The 16,290-nt window shown below is 43.5% G+C and overlaps 1 protein-coding gene across 1 annotated transcript in view; it reads right to left on the minus strand.

Annotated features, from left to right (window-relative positions):
- Positions 1 to 16,290, minus strand: part of pign (phosphatidylinositol glycan anchor biosynthesis, class N) — a 63,576-nt gene that overhangs the window by 32,963 nt on the left and 14,323 nt on the right. The window contains exon 6 of the mRNA XM_060899762.1: positions 16,047 to 16,171. Within this exon, the coding sequence (XP_060755745.1) occupies positions 16,047 to 16,171 (125 nt within the window). The remainder of the gene's footprint in view (positions 1 to 16,046; positions 16,172 to 16,290) is intronic.

A 16,290-nucleotide genomic window follows, 5' to 3' on the forward strand; every position in this document is an offset into this window, starting at 1 on the left:
TGCCTTCAGCTTTACTCTCATTAAAAACATCCATGCTTGATGAATATGCTACACTGCCTGAATTTGCATACTCAAACTTGAGTGGCTCTTATATTTAATGATGCAACACCACTCTCAAAGTCTAAAGTCCTTCCCGCACCGTATGGCGCATTAGGTGGCGCCGATCTCCGTTTCTGTAACCCTCGGCTTCTCACCTATTACATAGCTAGGGTTACAGTGGGGGGCTGGTCCTCTGGTAACCATGACAGACTTGTCACATATTTATCATAGAGTAAATATAGCATATATATTTACTCTTTGAGGCAGTAGCCACAAAAATGAAAAGTAATCCAAAAATGAACAATTTAAAAAAAAAAAAAAAAAAATCACAGAAGTAAAATATACCAAGTGTCTGTACTTTATATTATTCTACTCTTACAGTGTTCGAAACTGAAACCTCCAAATTGAGGCTGACATACACACGCTGTCGCCATGACCCAAACTCTTATTTCACGGAAATGGTCCGGCGCTAGAGCTCAGTGGAATGCACTTTCCCTCTGTAATAAGCATAAACATGTCTGAAAGTGATTTCTTTAGTCTAGTCCATTTACAGTGGTGCTTGAAAGTTTGTGAACCCTTTAGAATTGTCTATATTTCTGCATAAATATGACCTAAAACATCATCAGATTTTCACACAAGTCCTAAAAGTAGATAAAGAGAACCCAGTTAAGCAAATGAGACAAAAATATTATACTTGGTCATTTATTTATTGAGGAAAATGAGCCAATATTACATATCTGTGAGTGGCAAAAGTATGTGAACCTTTGCTTTCAGTATCTGGTGTGACCCCCTTGTGCAGCAATAACTGCAACTAAATGTTTCCGGTAACTGTTGATCAGTCCTGCACAACGGCTTGGAGGAATTTTAGCCCATTCCTCCACACAGAACAGTTTCAACTCTGGGATGTTGGTGGGTTTCCTCACATGAACTGCTCGCTTCAGGTCCTTCCACAACATTTCAATTGGATTAAGATCAGGACTTTGACTTGGCCATTCCAAAACATTAACTTTATTCTTCTTTAACCATTCTTTAGTAGAACAGCTTGTGTGCTTAGGGTTGTTGTCTTGCTGCATGACCCACCTTCTCTTGAGATTCAGTTCATGGACAGATGTCCTGACATTTTCATTTAGAATTCGCTGGTATAATTCAGAATTCATTGTTCCATCAATGATGGCAAGCCATCCTGGCCCAGATGCAGCAAAACAGGCCCAAACCATGATACTACCACCACCATGTTTCACAGATGGGATAAGGTTCTTATGCTGGAATGCAGTGTTTTCCTTTCTCCAAACATAACGCTTCTCATTTAAACCAAAAAGTTCTATTTTGGTCTCATCCGTCCACAAAACATTTTTCCAATAGCCTTCTGGCTTGTCCATGTAATCCTTAGCAAACTGCAGATGAGCAGCAATGTTCTTTTTGGAGAGCAGTGGCTTTCTCCTTGCAACCCTGCCATGCACACCATTGTTGTTCAGTGTTCTCCTGATGGTGGACTCATGAACATTAACATTAGCCAGTGTGAGAGAGGCCTTCAGTTGCTTAGAAGTTACCGTGGGGTCCTTTGTGACCTCGCTGACTATTACACGCCTTGCTCTTGGAGTGATCTTTGTTGGTCGACCACTCCTGGGGAGGGTAACAATGGTCTTGAATTTCCTCCATTTGTACACAATCTGTCTGACTGTGGATTGGTGGAGTCCAAACTCTTTAGAGATGGTTTTGTAACCTTTTCCAGCCTGATGAGCATCAACAACGCTTTTTCTGAGGTCCTCAGAAATCTCCTTTGTTCGTGCCATGATACACTTCCACAAACATGTGTTGTGAAGATCAGACTCTGATAGATCCCTGTTCTTTAAATAAAACAGGGTGCCCACTCACACCTGATTGTCATCCCATTGATTGAAAACACCTGACTCTAATTTCGCCTTCAAATTAACTGCTAATCCTAGAGGTTCATATATTTTTGCCCCCTCACAGATATGTAATATTGGATCATTTTCCTCAATAAATAAATGACCAAGTATGATATTTTTGTCTCATTTGTTTAACTGGGTTCTCTTTATCTACTTTTAGGACTTGTGTGAAAATCTGATGATGTTTTAGATCATATTTATGCAGAAATATAGAAAATTCTAAAGGGTTCATAAACTTTCAAGCACCACTGTATTTCGGATGGTGAACTGAATTGTATACGCTCACTGGCCATTTTAATAGGAACACGTGTATGCGCATGCGCACTGCATGACTGTTACAGCACGATGACGTAGTGTCTAGCGCCTCTATATGAGGCAGTAGCCACAACAAATATGATTTTGACCTTTTTGGTGACCTTGACTGGATGACCCTCAAAATGTTGGAGGTTCTATTTGAGACCAATGCCCATCTATCCTGAAAGTTTCATGAAGATTGGTCCAGCTGTTTTCCCGGAATATCGTTTAGAAAAAAAAAAAAAAGAAACCCAACCAAAAACAATACCTCGCCCCCTGGTGGACTCCGTCCCAGGCGAGGTAATCAATATAACAAAAATCAATATTTGGTGTGAGTCAATCCTTTGCTTTAAAAAAAAAAAAAAATTTGCAGTCTCAGATACAAACTTTTTTTCTGCAACGTTTAATTTTGTGCTGGAAAACAAACATTTGGAACTCTGAAATGTTTCTGCACAGACTCAATAATGTAGAAGTCATAAAACAGAACTCTATAACAAAAGCATATATGAAAAAAAAATAGGGGGCCTAAGACTTTTGCACAGTACTGTACGTCAAATTTATATGGCATAAACCTTTGCACTGTGACATGTCCATGCATTTAAATCAACTCCCTGAACAGATTTACAAAAAGGAAATATAATTTTAAAAGAAAAGAAAACCCATTTTTAAAATACAGTTATGAAGACAGATTATGATATAAACTAACGATTCATGTGAAATAACTGAAAATAAGGAACTCATACAACTAAGCTATCCATCTCCAAAAGTCAAGTTTCTATGCAGAATGGAAGATTTCATGGAGGCCACCACTGAAAATACTTTAACCATTCAGAAAAATCCCCCCGATCGTTTCTGGCAATGCTCTGATGTCATTTGGGCGCAAGACACAGAAGCTCCGCATAGCGAGTAAGACTTGAAGCTGCCCCTGGCTGGAGATTATTTCATTAAAAGTTTATATTAAAAAAATTGAGATTCCATTTCTCTAACAAAAAAGTGGAGGAGGAAAGATAATCCTGATGTCGCTGATAAACAGCGAGGGAAGAGTGTGACTGAATGGAGGGAGGTAACTTTTCATATTTATATCCCTGGTACAAGTAGTGTTGCCATGACGGCCTCATTCTGCGGACTGTAACCTTGCTAGACAACCTACAAACAGATCTGCATACAATCTGACTTACCCAAATCTATCCAAGAGGCAGGTGCGCGAGTTTCCCCACGTTCCTGGCAGCATAAGCACTCGTTAGCACGCTTAACATGCTCTCGATTCATTCATGAAAAACTTCCTCATCAAGATGTCACCAGGCTAGCCTACCGTAATTACCGTAGTAGACAGTCCAACCCCCGCGGCAACGCAGAAAGAGAGTAAACAAACACTGCTTTACGCAGCTCGTGTGCTCGGAATATTTTGAAGAAAACTGTTTCACTCAAACAACTTGGATGCACCGGGTATTAGGAATACTGTACAAGCCAGCGCTGAATCCAGATGCGGTTCCCACAATCTTCAGCCAAAAAGCGCACAAGACAAACGAGACAACACGGTCAGTCGTCCGCAAAAGAGAACTTCAAAGGGTAAGAAAACACTTTTTATGCCTTTCCTAGGTTTTTATTAAGCATGATATGTTATTTTGACTTCCTTTGGGCATAAACGTAATAATTGCTGATGCAGCTAAGCGGCTTGATGTTTGTTGGGTGTCTTGCTTTGATTCAGTGTTGTCAAAAAAGCCTCGGTAATGAGTAATTAAAACAACTCTATAAATATTGTCCACTTGTGTGTAACTAATTGATATGATATGATAATGCTTGTTTTTCACGATCATCATCGTTATTCGTGTCATTGTCCGAAATACCCGAGGAAATCAGTGAAGAAATGTCGCTGGCACTGTGATCCGTTTTGTCGAATACGGCCGTGTATTGTAAGCGACATCACACTTTAAGGAAACCATTCGGAGTTCTTTTAGGTTTACAGGAATTTGTTTGTGGAATAGCCGACCTCGATCACTGCAGTCTCGTCAAACACGTGATCATTTTAAGAAACAGGTGAAACAGTTTTTATGGAGTAAATTCCAAACCCAGTTTTATGATGTGTATATAATTAATTTTTAATCATTTTGGTGCCATTTCTGTCATCTAGTTGTACTCTGTGATAATTACAGTTAGCATATATTTTTTGTTTATACAATTTTGTCAGTTTATTATTGTCTCTTATATTTCATTGTTTCCTGCTGTCCATTGGAAATAAGTGCATTTTATACTTTGCGTTGTCCTCGGTGCTATTTATACTGTATCTTTTACATGTATAAATTTTACCAAATAAATCCATACCACACCAGCAGCTCGGGTGTTTCTGGCAATATTTCCTTTTTCTGTACAAGTGCATCCTCTTGTCATGTTCACATGAATCCTGTATAGTAAAGCAGTTTGTTTACCCTCTTTCTGCGTTGCCGCGGGGGTTGGACTGCCTACTACGGTAATTACGGTAGGCTAGCCTGAGGACGTCTTGATGAAGTTTTTCATGAATGAGTCGAGAGCATGCTAAGCATGCTAATGAGTAGTGTAACACACAGTTTCAGCTTCGTTTTACAGGTAAAGAGTTCAGGTTTGTCCGTAAGTCAGGGTTGCAGCTCATTAATACACTTTCAGATGTATAGTGAAAAAAAAAAATCAACATTGTCACCTTAGTACAGTGTTTCCCAACCTTTCTTGAGCCACGGCACATATTTTACATTTGAAAAATCCCATGGCACACCACCAAACAAAAATATCACAAAAAAAAATTTATATTATATATATATATATATATATATATATATATATATATATATATATATATATATAAATAAAATTATATACCCCTCCTAGAACTGCCACCTTATTGTGGTGGAGGGGTTTGTGTGCTTGAATGATCCTAGGAGCTATGTTGTCGGGGGCATTATGCCCCTGTCAGGGTTTCCCAAGGCAGACAGGTCCTAGGTGACAGGCCAGACCAAGAGCAGTTCACCAAAAACCCCCTATGGAGAAAAAAATCAAGGACCGTGACGTCGCCCGGTATGACGCAGCCGGGGCCCCACCCTGGAGCCAGGCCCGGGGTTGGGGCTCGTATGCGAGCGCTTGGTGGCCAGGCCTTTGCCCATGGGGCCCGGCCGGGCTCAGCCCGAAGAGGTGACGTGGGCCCGACCTCCTGTGGGTTCACCACCCACAGAGGTAGCAGTAGGGGATTGGTGCAGTGTGGATTGGGTGGCAGTCGAAGGCAGGGGCCTCGACGACCTGATCCCCGGACACAGCGGCTGGCTGTTGGGACATGGAATGTCACTTCACTGGGGGGGAAAGAGCCTGAGCTTGTGCGGGAGGTTGAGAGGTACCGGCTAGAGATAGTCGGGCTCACCTCCACGCACAGCTTAGGCTCTGGAACCCAGCTCCTCGAGAGGGGCTGGACTTTCCACTTCTCTGGAGTTGCCCGTGGTGAGCGGCGGCGGGCTGGTGTGGGCTTGCTTATAGCTCCCCAGCTCAGCCGCCATGTGTTGGAGTTTACCCCAGTGAACGAGAGGGTCGCCTCTCTGTGCCTTCGGATTGGGGAGAGGGCTCTTGCTGTTGTTTGTGCCTACGGGCCAAATAGCAGTATAGAGTATCCGGCCTTCTTGGAGTCCCTGGGAGAGGTACTGAGGGGTGCTCAGACTGGGGACTCCATTGTACTACTGGGGGACTTCAATGCTCACGTGGGCGACGACAGTGACACCTGGAGGGGCGTTGTTGGGAGGAACGGCCTCCCCGATCTGAACCCGAGTGGTGTTTTGTTATTGGACTTCTGTGCTAGTCACGGTTTGTCCATAACGAACACCATGTTCGAGCATAGGGGTGTCCATAAGTGCACGTGGCACCAGGACACCTTAGGTCGGAGGTCGATGATCGACTTTGTAGTCGTTTCATCTGATCTCCGGCCCTATGTCTTGGACACTCGGGTGAAGAGAGGGGCTGAGCTGTCAACTGATCACCACCTGGTGGTGAGTTGGATCCGCTGGCGGAGGAGGAAGCTGGACAGACCTGGCAGGCCCAAACATATGGTGAGGGTCTGCTGGGAACGTCTGGCCGAGCACTCTGTTGGGGAGGTCTTTAGCTCCCACCTCCTGGAGAGCTTTTCCCAGCTTCCGAGGGAGGCGGGGGACATTGAGTCTGAGTGGACCATGTTCTCTACCTCCATTGTGGACACAGCTGTTCGGAGCTGTGGCCGCAAGGTCTCCGGTGCCTGTCGTGGCGGCAATCCCCGAACCTGGTGGTGGACACCGGAAGTAAGGGATGCCGTCAAGCTGAAGGAGTCCTATCGGGCCATGTTGACCTCCGGGACTCCTGAGGCAGCTGACGGGTATCGGCAGGCCAGGCGTGCTGCAGCTCAGGCAGTTGCGGAGGCAAAAACTCAGAACTGGGAGGAGTTCGGGGAGGCCATGGAGAAGGACTATCGGTCGGCCTCGAAGAAATTCTGGCAAACCGTCCGGCGCCTCAGGAGGGGGAAGAGGTACTCTGCCAACACTGTTTACAGTGCGGGTGGGGAGCTGTTGACCTCGACTGGGGACATTGTCGGGCGGTGGAAGGAATACTTTGAGGATCTCCTCAATCCCACCGTCATGTTTTCCACTGAGGAGACTGAGGCTGATGACTCAGAGGTGGACTCGTCCATTACCCAAGCCGAAGTCACTGAGGTGGTTTGCAAGCTCCTCGGTGGCAAGGCACCGGGGGTGGATGAGATCCGCCCTGAGTATCTCAAGTCTCTGGATGTTGTGGGGCTGTCTTGGTTGACACGCCTCTGCAACATCGCGTGGCGGTCGGGGACAGTGCCTCTGGAGTGGCAGACTGGGGTGGTGGTCCCTCTTTTTAAGAAAGGGGACCGGAGAGTGTGCTCCAATTATAGGGGAATCACACTTCTCAGCCTCCCAGGGAAGGTTTACTCCAGGGTACTGGAGAGGAGAATCCGACCAATAGTCGAACCTCGGATCCAGGAGGAACAATGCGGTTTTCGTCCTGGTCGCGGAACACTGGACCAGCTCTATACCCTTCATAGGGTGCTCGAGGGTTCATGGGAGTTTGCCCAACCAGTCCACATGTGCTTTCTGGATCTGGAGAAGGCATTCGACCGTGTCCCCTGTGGTATTCTGTGGGGGGTGCTTCGGAAGTATGGGGTTCGGGGCTCTTTGCTAAGGGCTGTCTGGTCCCTGTACGAACGGAGCAGGAGTCTGATTCGCATTGCCGGCAGTAAGTCAGACCTGTTCCCAGTGCATGTTGGACTCCGGCAGGGCTGCCCTTTGTCACCGGTTCTGTTCATAATTTTTATGGACAGAATTTCTAGGTGCAGCCAGGGGCCGGAAGGAGTCCTGTTTGGGAACCACAGGATTTCATCTCTGCTTTTTGCGGATGATGTTGTCCTGTTGGCTTCTTCAAACCAGGACCTTCAGCATGCACTGGGGCGGTTTGCAGTCGAGTGTGAAGCGGCTGGGATGAGAATCAGCACCTCCAAGTCAGAGGCCATGGTTCTCGACCGGAAAAGGGTGGCTTGCCCTCTCCAGGTTGGTGGAGAAGTCCTGCCTCAAGTGGAGGAGTTTAAGTATCTCGGGATCTTGTTCACGAGTGAGGGAAGGATGGAGCGTGAGATTGACAGGCGGATCGGTGCAGCCTCCGCAGTGATGCGGTCGCTTTACCGGTCCGTCGTGGTGAAGAAGGAGCTGAGCCAAAAGGCGAAGCTCTCAATTTACCGGTCGATCTACGTTCCGACTCTCACCTATGGTCATGAGCTTTGGGTAATGACCGAAAGAACAAGATCGCGGATACAAGCGGCCGAAGTGAGTTTCCTTCGCAGGGTGGCTGGGCGCTCCCTTAGAGATAGGGTGAGAAGCACAGTCACTCGGGAGGAGCTCAGAGTAGAGCCGCTGCTCCTCCACATCGAGAGGAATCAGCTGAGGTGGCTCGGGCATCTTTTTCGGATGCCTCCTGGACGCCTCCCTGGGGAGGTGTTCCAGGCATGTCCCCCCGGGAAGAGGCCCCGGGGAAGACCCAGGACACGCTGGAGGGACTATGTCTCTCGGCTGGCCTGGGAACGCCTCGGTGTTCTTCCCGAGGAGCTGGCCGAGGTGTCTGGGGAAAGGGAAGTTTGGGCTTCCATGCTTAGACTGCTGCCTCCGCGACCCGGTCCCGGATAAGCGGAAGACGACGAGACGAGAGAAATTATATATATACCCCCCCAGGAAATTTTTGAAAAATAAGGCCTTACAAACCACTTTTCCTGCAATCTGAGCTGTAGTAGATAAACATCTGTTGTCTTTTTTAATATATTTACATGAAAATGTGTATCAAATCAATAGGAGTATTGTTTGAATTCAAAATAAAATCACATTCTACATTCAAGGGTATGGTTATAATTTATGATCAACAAAAATGACAAACTAAATTCACATTAAACTTAAAGTGCACCTGACACCAAAAAACATGTTAATTTGTTAATTTCCACCATATTGAGTTGAATAAAATGACAGATTTACTTCACACATCGCGCGACAGAATAGTAAGAAACATCGTTTTGAATGGCCCGCCACGCAGATAAATCAATATCACGGTGAGCCAACCCACGGCCGAGGAAGAAGGGGGATGTGACGTCACATGCAGAACCGCTGACAGACATTTTCTCAACTTCTCGTTGTTCACCAGTGCTTTGCAAGTGAATATTTTTGGGTCTGAGTTGTTTATTTTGGTGAATATGCCTGCTCGTTGTGTGGCTGGATTTTGCTCCAACCCCAGGGAAGCCGGGTATAGTCTGTATACCTTTCCCAAGGATCCCATCAGACGTGAAGAGTGGGCAAAACAAGTGCGCCGGACACCGGAACTGTTTGTGAAAGTATCAATATTTATAACAACAAAGCAGTGGCGGCTGGTAGTCTTTCAAACAGGGGAGGCTGGTCGGTTACGATATTTCCAGATTTTAAAAGAAAAAACACATCAATTTTGCCCATACTCTTGCCTCTGATCTGGCTGATTGTTGGCAGGGTCACAAACTGTGAAATAACAGGTTCTTTTAGCCCATTAGCCTACTGTCCAATATACATGATGGTGGTGTTGGGGGGGAGGGGTATATTTTAACATTTTATATTTTAAAATTGTGGCATGTTGTTAAAAATTGATCATTATTGAAAGCAGCTCTTTGTCAGGAACCTCAGCAGTAACAGCAGAGTGTTCTGGAATAGGCACAAGCACTGACCTTGGGGAGCCAAACATAGAGCTGGGTGCCACACATTTCATTCAGTGACACTCTCCCTATATTTTACTTATTTTGACTGAGAAATGTTTTATTGACAATTTTGATAACCCTTCACTTTTAATCCAGGTCTGTAGTGTGAAATGTTCTCGGCTGTGTTTTTGTTTAAAAACGTTTTCCAAATTGTAGCTGTGTTTAATTAATATCCAGAAAAATATATATTCCAATATAATATACTCAGCATAAACATTTTAAATAGATTCTATATTTTTGGTCCATCCATGACATATTACTAAAGTAGCCTATTTACTGTTGTTGATGTGGGTCACTTGCTGTTAGCCAATTCACTTTCTCGTACCAGGAGAGCTGAAAGGAACGAGTATTATTCCCTACCTTTTTCACCAAGTCAATTTGAGGCGTTGGTCTACCCTGCTCTTTAATTTTTCCCTCGAAAGGAAGACTGGCAAATGGCTTCGCCAAAATTAAATCAACAATGCTTGGCATCCATGCGCAGCTTTCTTGCTAGCTGACTAGCCCCCTCAAGTTCAGTCACTCACATAAACGACATTTCTGGAACTAAGATAGCAAACTTGACAACACTATATTTACACTTTATTTACAATGAAAATATATACAAACTAAAAAAGCTGGTAGAAACCGTATGTAATGAATGAAATCGAAATGTAAGCTGATCTCTTACACCACAGCAATACAATACACAATACGAAATGTAAGCTGATACAATACACCACAGCACTTGCGAATCCGCATGGGACTGAACTGAGATTCACCACTGCCTGTCTATATTTGAAATGAGCTGTCAATCAAAGAAAATATCTGGCCACTTTCACCAATCACCAGTCTCCTCGCGGAAACTGCCATGTCCCTCCCACTGTGAGGCTCGGAGTCCGTGGGCGGGCATTTTCGCAGTATTTGTCCAATAACCGTCTTGCATTTTGAGATTGAAAAGCGCAGAGCTCCCAAATGCCATTGAAGTCCACTGAGGTTGGGAGTCCGTGGGACTCCGTGGGCGGGCGTTTTCGCAGTATTTGTCCAATAATCGTCTTGCATTTTGATATTGAAAAGCGCATCGCTCCCAAATGCCATTGAAGTCCACTGAGGCTGGGCTGCATCGCGCTGTCACGAGGGGGAAAAACTCACGCACACATTAGGCGAACTGGGGAAAGTTATAACGGAATGATTTCGCACTGTAGTTGGGTTGAGCACATATATTTCTATGATTCTGGATCTGAAATAGCAATGTTATAAGGTCGGCTATAACATAAGCCTAGCGCAATTCATCCTACACGATGTTTGTCATTTTTAGAGGAGGCTGAGCCTCCCTCGTTGTCTTAGAGCAATCGCCCGTGCAACAAAATGATATTTTCATTTGAAAACAGACCGTATCTTGGGAGGAAATGATGTCAGGATAGCTTTGTGTATAAAATCAGTCTATCATCTAAAATTTCCAATCACCGACTATATTCGTGTAAAGCAGGAATTTCATGAACATGACCAGACTGAATGAAGTATGAGGTTTTATTTACATGTAGTATACAGAGCCTTTGGTCACGAAAATATAATGAAAGATTCCCCCAAATTATTATCTTCAGTAATCCTGTTATATCATCACAAATTACAGATTGAATCAAGTCTGAGGTATTATTCACATGTACATAATATTATAGTATCCAGAGTTCAGTAAAGTTGGAAAGCTGTTGGCAGATTCGAACTTCCGGGATCAATAACTCTTAAGTGAAACGTTGTTAAAACACAAAACACGCATATTTTCAACCGTAGTAAGATAGACAACGAGCTACAACCTAACTTTCATCAAATCGAGCCATCCTCGGAACCACACCAACAACATTAGTGTTTACGTGCAGCCAGCTATGAGAGCAGCACGCAGGGACCGTCTACAAAGTGCAACACCGAAAAGAGACATTACAAAAAATATTCAATAACTTCACTATGATACAGTGTAGTGTCACCAAACTCACTACACACTTCATTGGTTTCCTACAGATTACACTACAACACTTGTATCATCGTGAAGTTATTGTAGAGCTGTGCAATTAATCGAATTTTGATCACGATTTCGATTTTTGTGTCAAACGATCTCAAAATTCATATAATCGAGTTGAAACGATTATTTTGCCATTTGTCGGGGACACGCACACGCAATACATTTCCTTCCTGCGGGCCCATGCGCAGACTTGCCAACAACACTCACACGGCGGAAGCAGTGTGTGTGTTTCTATGGCTCTCCACTCACGCAGCTGAAAGGAGGAGAGATTGTGAACTGTTTGGCGCGAGGTAGGCTCGCAAGATGACAGAAGGAGGGCAGAATCGGTTGGTCGACAAAAAGGGACGAAAAACGTCTGTAATACGGGATCACTTTGGATTCGAAGAATCCGACGTGGAACAGAAGCGCATCGTGTGTAAGATTTGCAATAAGGTAGTATCTGCGCCTCATGGCAACACTACAAACCTCTTCAACCACCTGAAACTGAGCCATAAAGTTATTCACGACGAAACAATAAAAAACAAACAAAAAGATAAAGCCGATGCCGCCACAACCAGCAAGACAATGCAGCCATCCATTTCAGCCACTCTCTACAATCCCACGAGTTCGGAGAGGCACAACGCACTCACAGCATCCATCGCATATTATTTAGCCAAAGACATGCAGCCTATGTACATTTGTTTTTCTCTGTCTTATGTCAAAAGAATATTTTTATTTTGTTTTATACATCGCAAACTTAAGTTTTTCTAGACTATATTTATTTTCAGTTTGAAAGAAAGATGAACGTAAATGATTAATAACAAAGAGATTTTTTTTGTTTTAAAGAGAAACGCTGAATAAATGCATTGTTTCAAAAAATCGGTTGAATAATCGTGATTTCCATATTGACTGAAATAATAGTGATTATTTTTTCTATAATCGAGCAGCCCCAAGTTATTGATTAATATTCCTAATAAAAATTCCCAGAAATTATGACAAATGCCTTTCTTTCAAACCAAGTGTTGTAGTGTAATCTGTAGGAAACCAATGAAGTGTGTAGTGAGTTTGGTGACACTACACTGTATCATAGTGAAGTTATTGAATATTTTTTGTAATGTCTCTTTTCGGTGTTGCACTTTGTAGACGGTCCCTGCGTGCTGCTCTCACAGCCGGCTGCACGTAAACACTAATGTTGTTGGTGTGGCTCTGAGGATGGCTCGTTTTGATGAAAGTTAGGTTGTAGCTCGTTGTCTATCTTACTACGGTTGAAAATATGCGTGTTTTGTGTTTTAACAACGTTTCACTTAATAGTTATTGATCCCGGAAGTTCGAATCTGCCAACAGCTTTCCAACTTTACTGAACTGTATACAGAGCCTTTGGTCACGAAAATATAATGAAAGATACTCCAAAATATTTATTATATGTAGTAATCCTGTTACGGTATATTGTCACAAATTACAGACTGAATGAAGTCTGAGGTATTATTCACATGTATTCTGTGTCCGAGTCGGAAATCTCGCCTTCTGAAGGCAAATCGTCCAGATATGGCTCAAAACGATAAGGCAAAATGCCACCCACTGCTTTGTCTTCATGTAATCCGACATGTCCAATGTCAACCTCAAAAAGGGCCTCAGTTTCTGAAGACTGGTCAGAAAATCACTCTGTTTCGTCGGCCATAGCTGCATAGAAGGCCGAGCAGTCGTTCTGCATGTGACGTCACAGCAAATATGGCAGCCACTGACTTGGTGCTTTGGCCAGATTGATGCAGCTGCGCACAAAGAGTTTCGTTCTGTTGGTGGTTCGTTCTATCATGAAAGTGATCAGTGGTGTTTGTAGTTCATCTCATCTCATTATCTGTAGCCGCTTTATCCTGTTCTACAGGGTCACAGGCAAGCTGGAGCCTATCCCAGCTGACTACGGGCGAAAGGCGGGGTACACCCTGGACAAGTCGCCAGGTCATCACAGGGCTGACACATAGACACAGACAACCATTCACACTCACATTCACACCTACGGTCAATTTAGAGTCACCAGTTAACCTAACCTGCATGTCTTTGGACTGTGGGGGAAACCGGAGCACCCGGAGGAAACCCACGCGGACACGGGGAGAACATGCAAACTCCACACAGAAAGGCCCTCGCCGGCCACGGGGCTCGAACCCAGGACCTTCTTGCTGTGAGGCGACAGCACTAACCACTACACCGCTGTGCCGCCGGTGTTTGTAGTTTTATTACGGAAACCTATTTTAGAACATAATTTTGCTGTCAGGTGCACTTTAAGTTCTATTAATTATCAAAATGTTCATATATGGGGGCGTCGTGGCTCAGGTGGATAAGGCGCCACACCATAAACTCGGGGACCCAGGTTCGATTCCGACTCGAGGTAATTTCCCAATCCCTCCCCTGCTCATTTCTTGTCTCTACACTGTCCTATCCAATAAAGGTGAAAAAAGCCCAAAAAAATCTTTAAAAAAAAAAATGTTCATATATTAAATAAAATTTCTTAGGGTGACTGACCTTTTCTCCCCATGTGCTCATTAGTTGCATATGATTTCTTCAAAAAGTCTTTTGAAATATTTAAGTTTTCAAAACGGTCAGCATTAATTCAGATTTACTGACCATCATATACATGTTCAATGTATTAAATCAAACGAATGCTAAGTTTATGGGATAATGTCTATGTACACTTTATACAATTATTTTACATACAATTATTTTATATACAAGACTCGACTACTGCAATGCCCTGCTCGATGGCATCCCAGCCAAGCGACTAAATAGGCTGCAATATGTCCAAAACTCAGCTGCTAGGGTACTCACTCACACCAGGCCCTGGGATCATATCACTCCTATTCTATACAACCTGCACTGGCTCCCAGTTAAATACCGCATCCAGTACAAAATTATCTTACTTGTCTACAAATCCCTACATAACCTGGCCCCTCCCTATTTATCAAATCTAACTCCATATCAGTTACCTCTAAATCTTCGCTCCACAGATGTCCACCTATTAGCAGTCCCTTACTCTCGGCTCTGCTCTATGGGTGACAGGGCTTTCAGTGTAAATGGCCCTAAGCTGTGGAATGCCCTGCCACTAGCGTTGCACCAATGCTCAACACTGTCCTCTTTCAAAAAACAGCTAAAAACACATCTCTTTAGCTTGGCCTTTTCTCTTTGATTTTTAATAAAGTTATTATTATTGATTTCTTATTATTTTATTATTGTTGTTATTCTATTGTTTTGCTTTTTATTGTTTGTTTTTTACTGTTCAGTGTCCTTAGGTACCTTGAAAGGCGATTATAAATAAAATGTATTATTATTATTATTATTATTATTTATAGTTCACAGTCACTTCTCATTTTCATTTGATCATTTCGACTTCTTCAGCTTTTTGGCCAAAGACAAAAGCTTGTCAGTCCTCTCTTTTGTAAGAACTGTTATGATTGGCTATCATGCTCTCGCCATCGATGTTTTGGCCAATTACATTGTAGATAACATGTATTCTACCATGAGACTTAGCGAGACTAAAGATGGCGAAAACGTAAACATGTAACATCGTCGTAGGAATGAATTACGCTTGAGTATCACGAAGGAACATACCCCAACCCGCCTCAATAAATGAAAAAAAAAATCTCAACGGATTTGGCATAATATAAAAAGGTCGATTTTTACTCAGAAAAAGCGGAAATCCGCCGAAAATCGGAAAACTCTCATCCCTGCTATCGCTATCACCGCTGTCACACCCGAAGCATTACTAATTCTATTGTTTGAATGGCAACAGGTAGATACACAGGTTAATTAGCTACTTGCTGCCATCTATTGGAAGAGTATTTAATTGTTCTGCCAGTTACTATACGTCGCTGGCATAGATGAACGAAGACAAATTATTTGCAGTAAATAAATAATTTTTGGAACAATTAAGTGAAACAGGATAATGTCCCATGGTACACCTGATGATCTCTCACGGCACACTAATGTGCCGTGGCACAGTGGTTGGGAAACACTGCCTTAGTAGACCTTTCGCTTTGCCGCTTCAGTACTGAAGTATACACTCAGCTTTGCGCCCAAATGATGTCATGCATCGCCCTTCCAACAGGCAACATGGCAGCCTCCTGGTGGCATTAGAGCAGCGATACAAAAATGCTCACAACTTTCTTATAAATGGTCAAACATGCCTGAAACTTTTCTTACGGGCTCTCAATATTACAAGCTTCCAACCCATGCATGTATTTTCTATTCCTTTAAAAATTTAGGCTGACTTTAATGTTAGTGTTTATTCTGACTTTCCATTATCCAGGCCGCTGAACTGTATTTGGTATGATAATCTAATCTATATTCAAAGTCTATAAAGTGTTCTTAAGAATTCAGTGGAGAAAAATAACCCTGGCACCTACAGTACACGTCTGTGGTTCGTTCTTACATTTGCTGTCATGTAACAGTAAATGCTTTCTAGACCACAGAGACGAAGGTGTCAAAGTGACACGGAAAGTAGTTCGCAGCTCAGTGTCAGGAGCATGCTGATCAGTGTAACCCGCAGCACACTCTTCACTTGAGGTTTACAGCTTACTTTGACATGGGCCGGTGGGCGTGTCCATTGGTGTCGATTCCCAGAAGATGAAGGAAAAACACAATCTTATCTTCATGCAATTGAGACATGAGCGTTTGATTCTCTTTTGCCGATCTGAGGAAGTCCTGCATCAAAAAAGGAGAAAATATTAATATTAAATCACTTCTGTTCAACATTCTCCCCTAACACTCATCACCTGGTCTCTATCAAGTGTTTTAAAGCTGTCCAAGTGCACACTTGTCTC

Source organism: Neoarius graeffei, chromosome 19, assembly GCF_027579695.1.
Source record: "Neoarius graeffei isolate fNeoGra1 chromosome 19, fNeoGra1.pri, whole genome shotgun sequence".
NCBI classification, from domain to species: domain Eukaryota; kingdom Metazoa; phylum Chordata; class Actinopteri; order Siluriformes; family Ariidae; genus Neoarius; species Neoarius graeffei.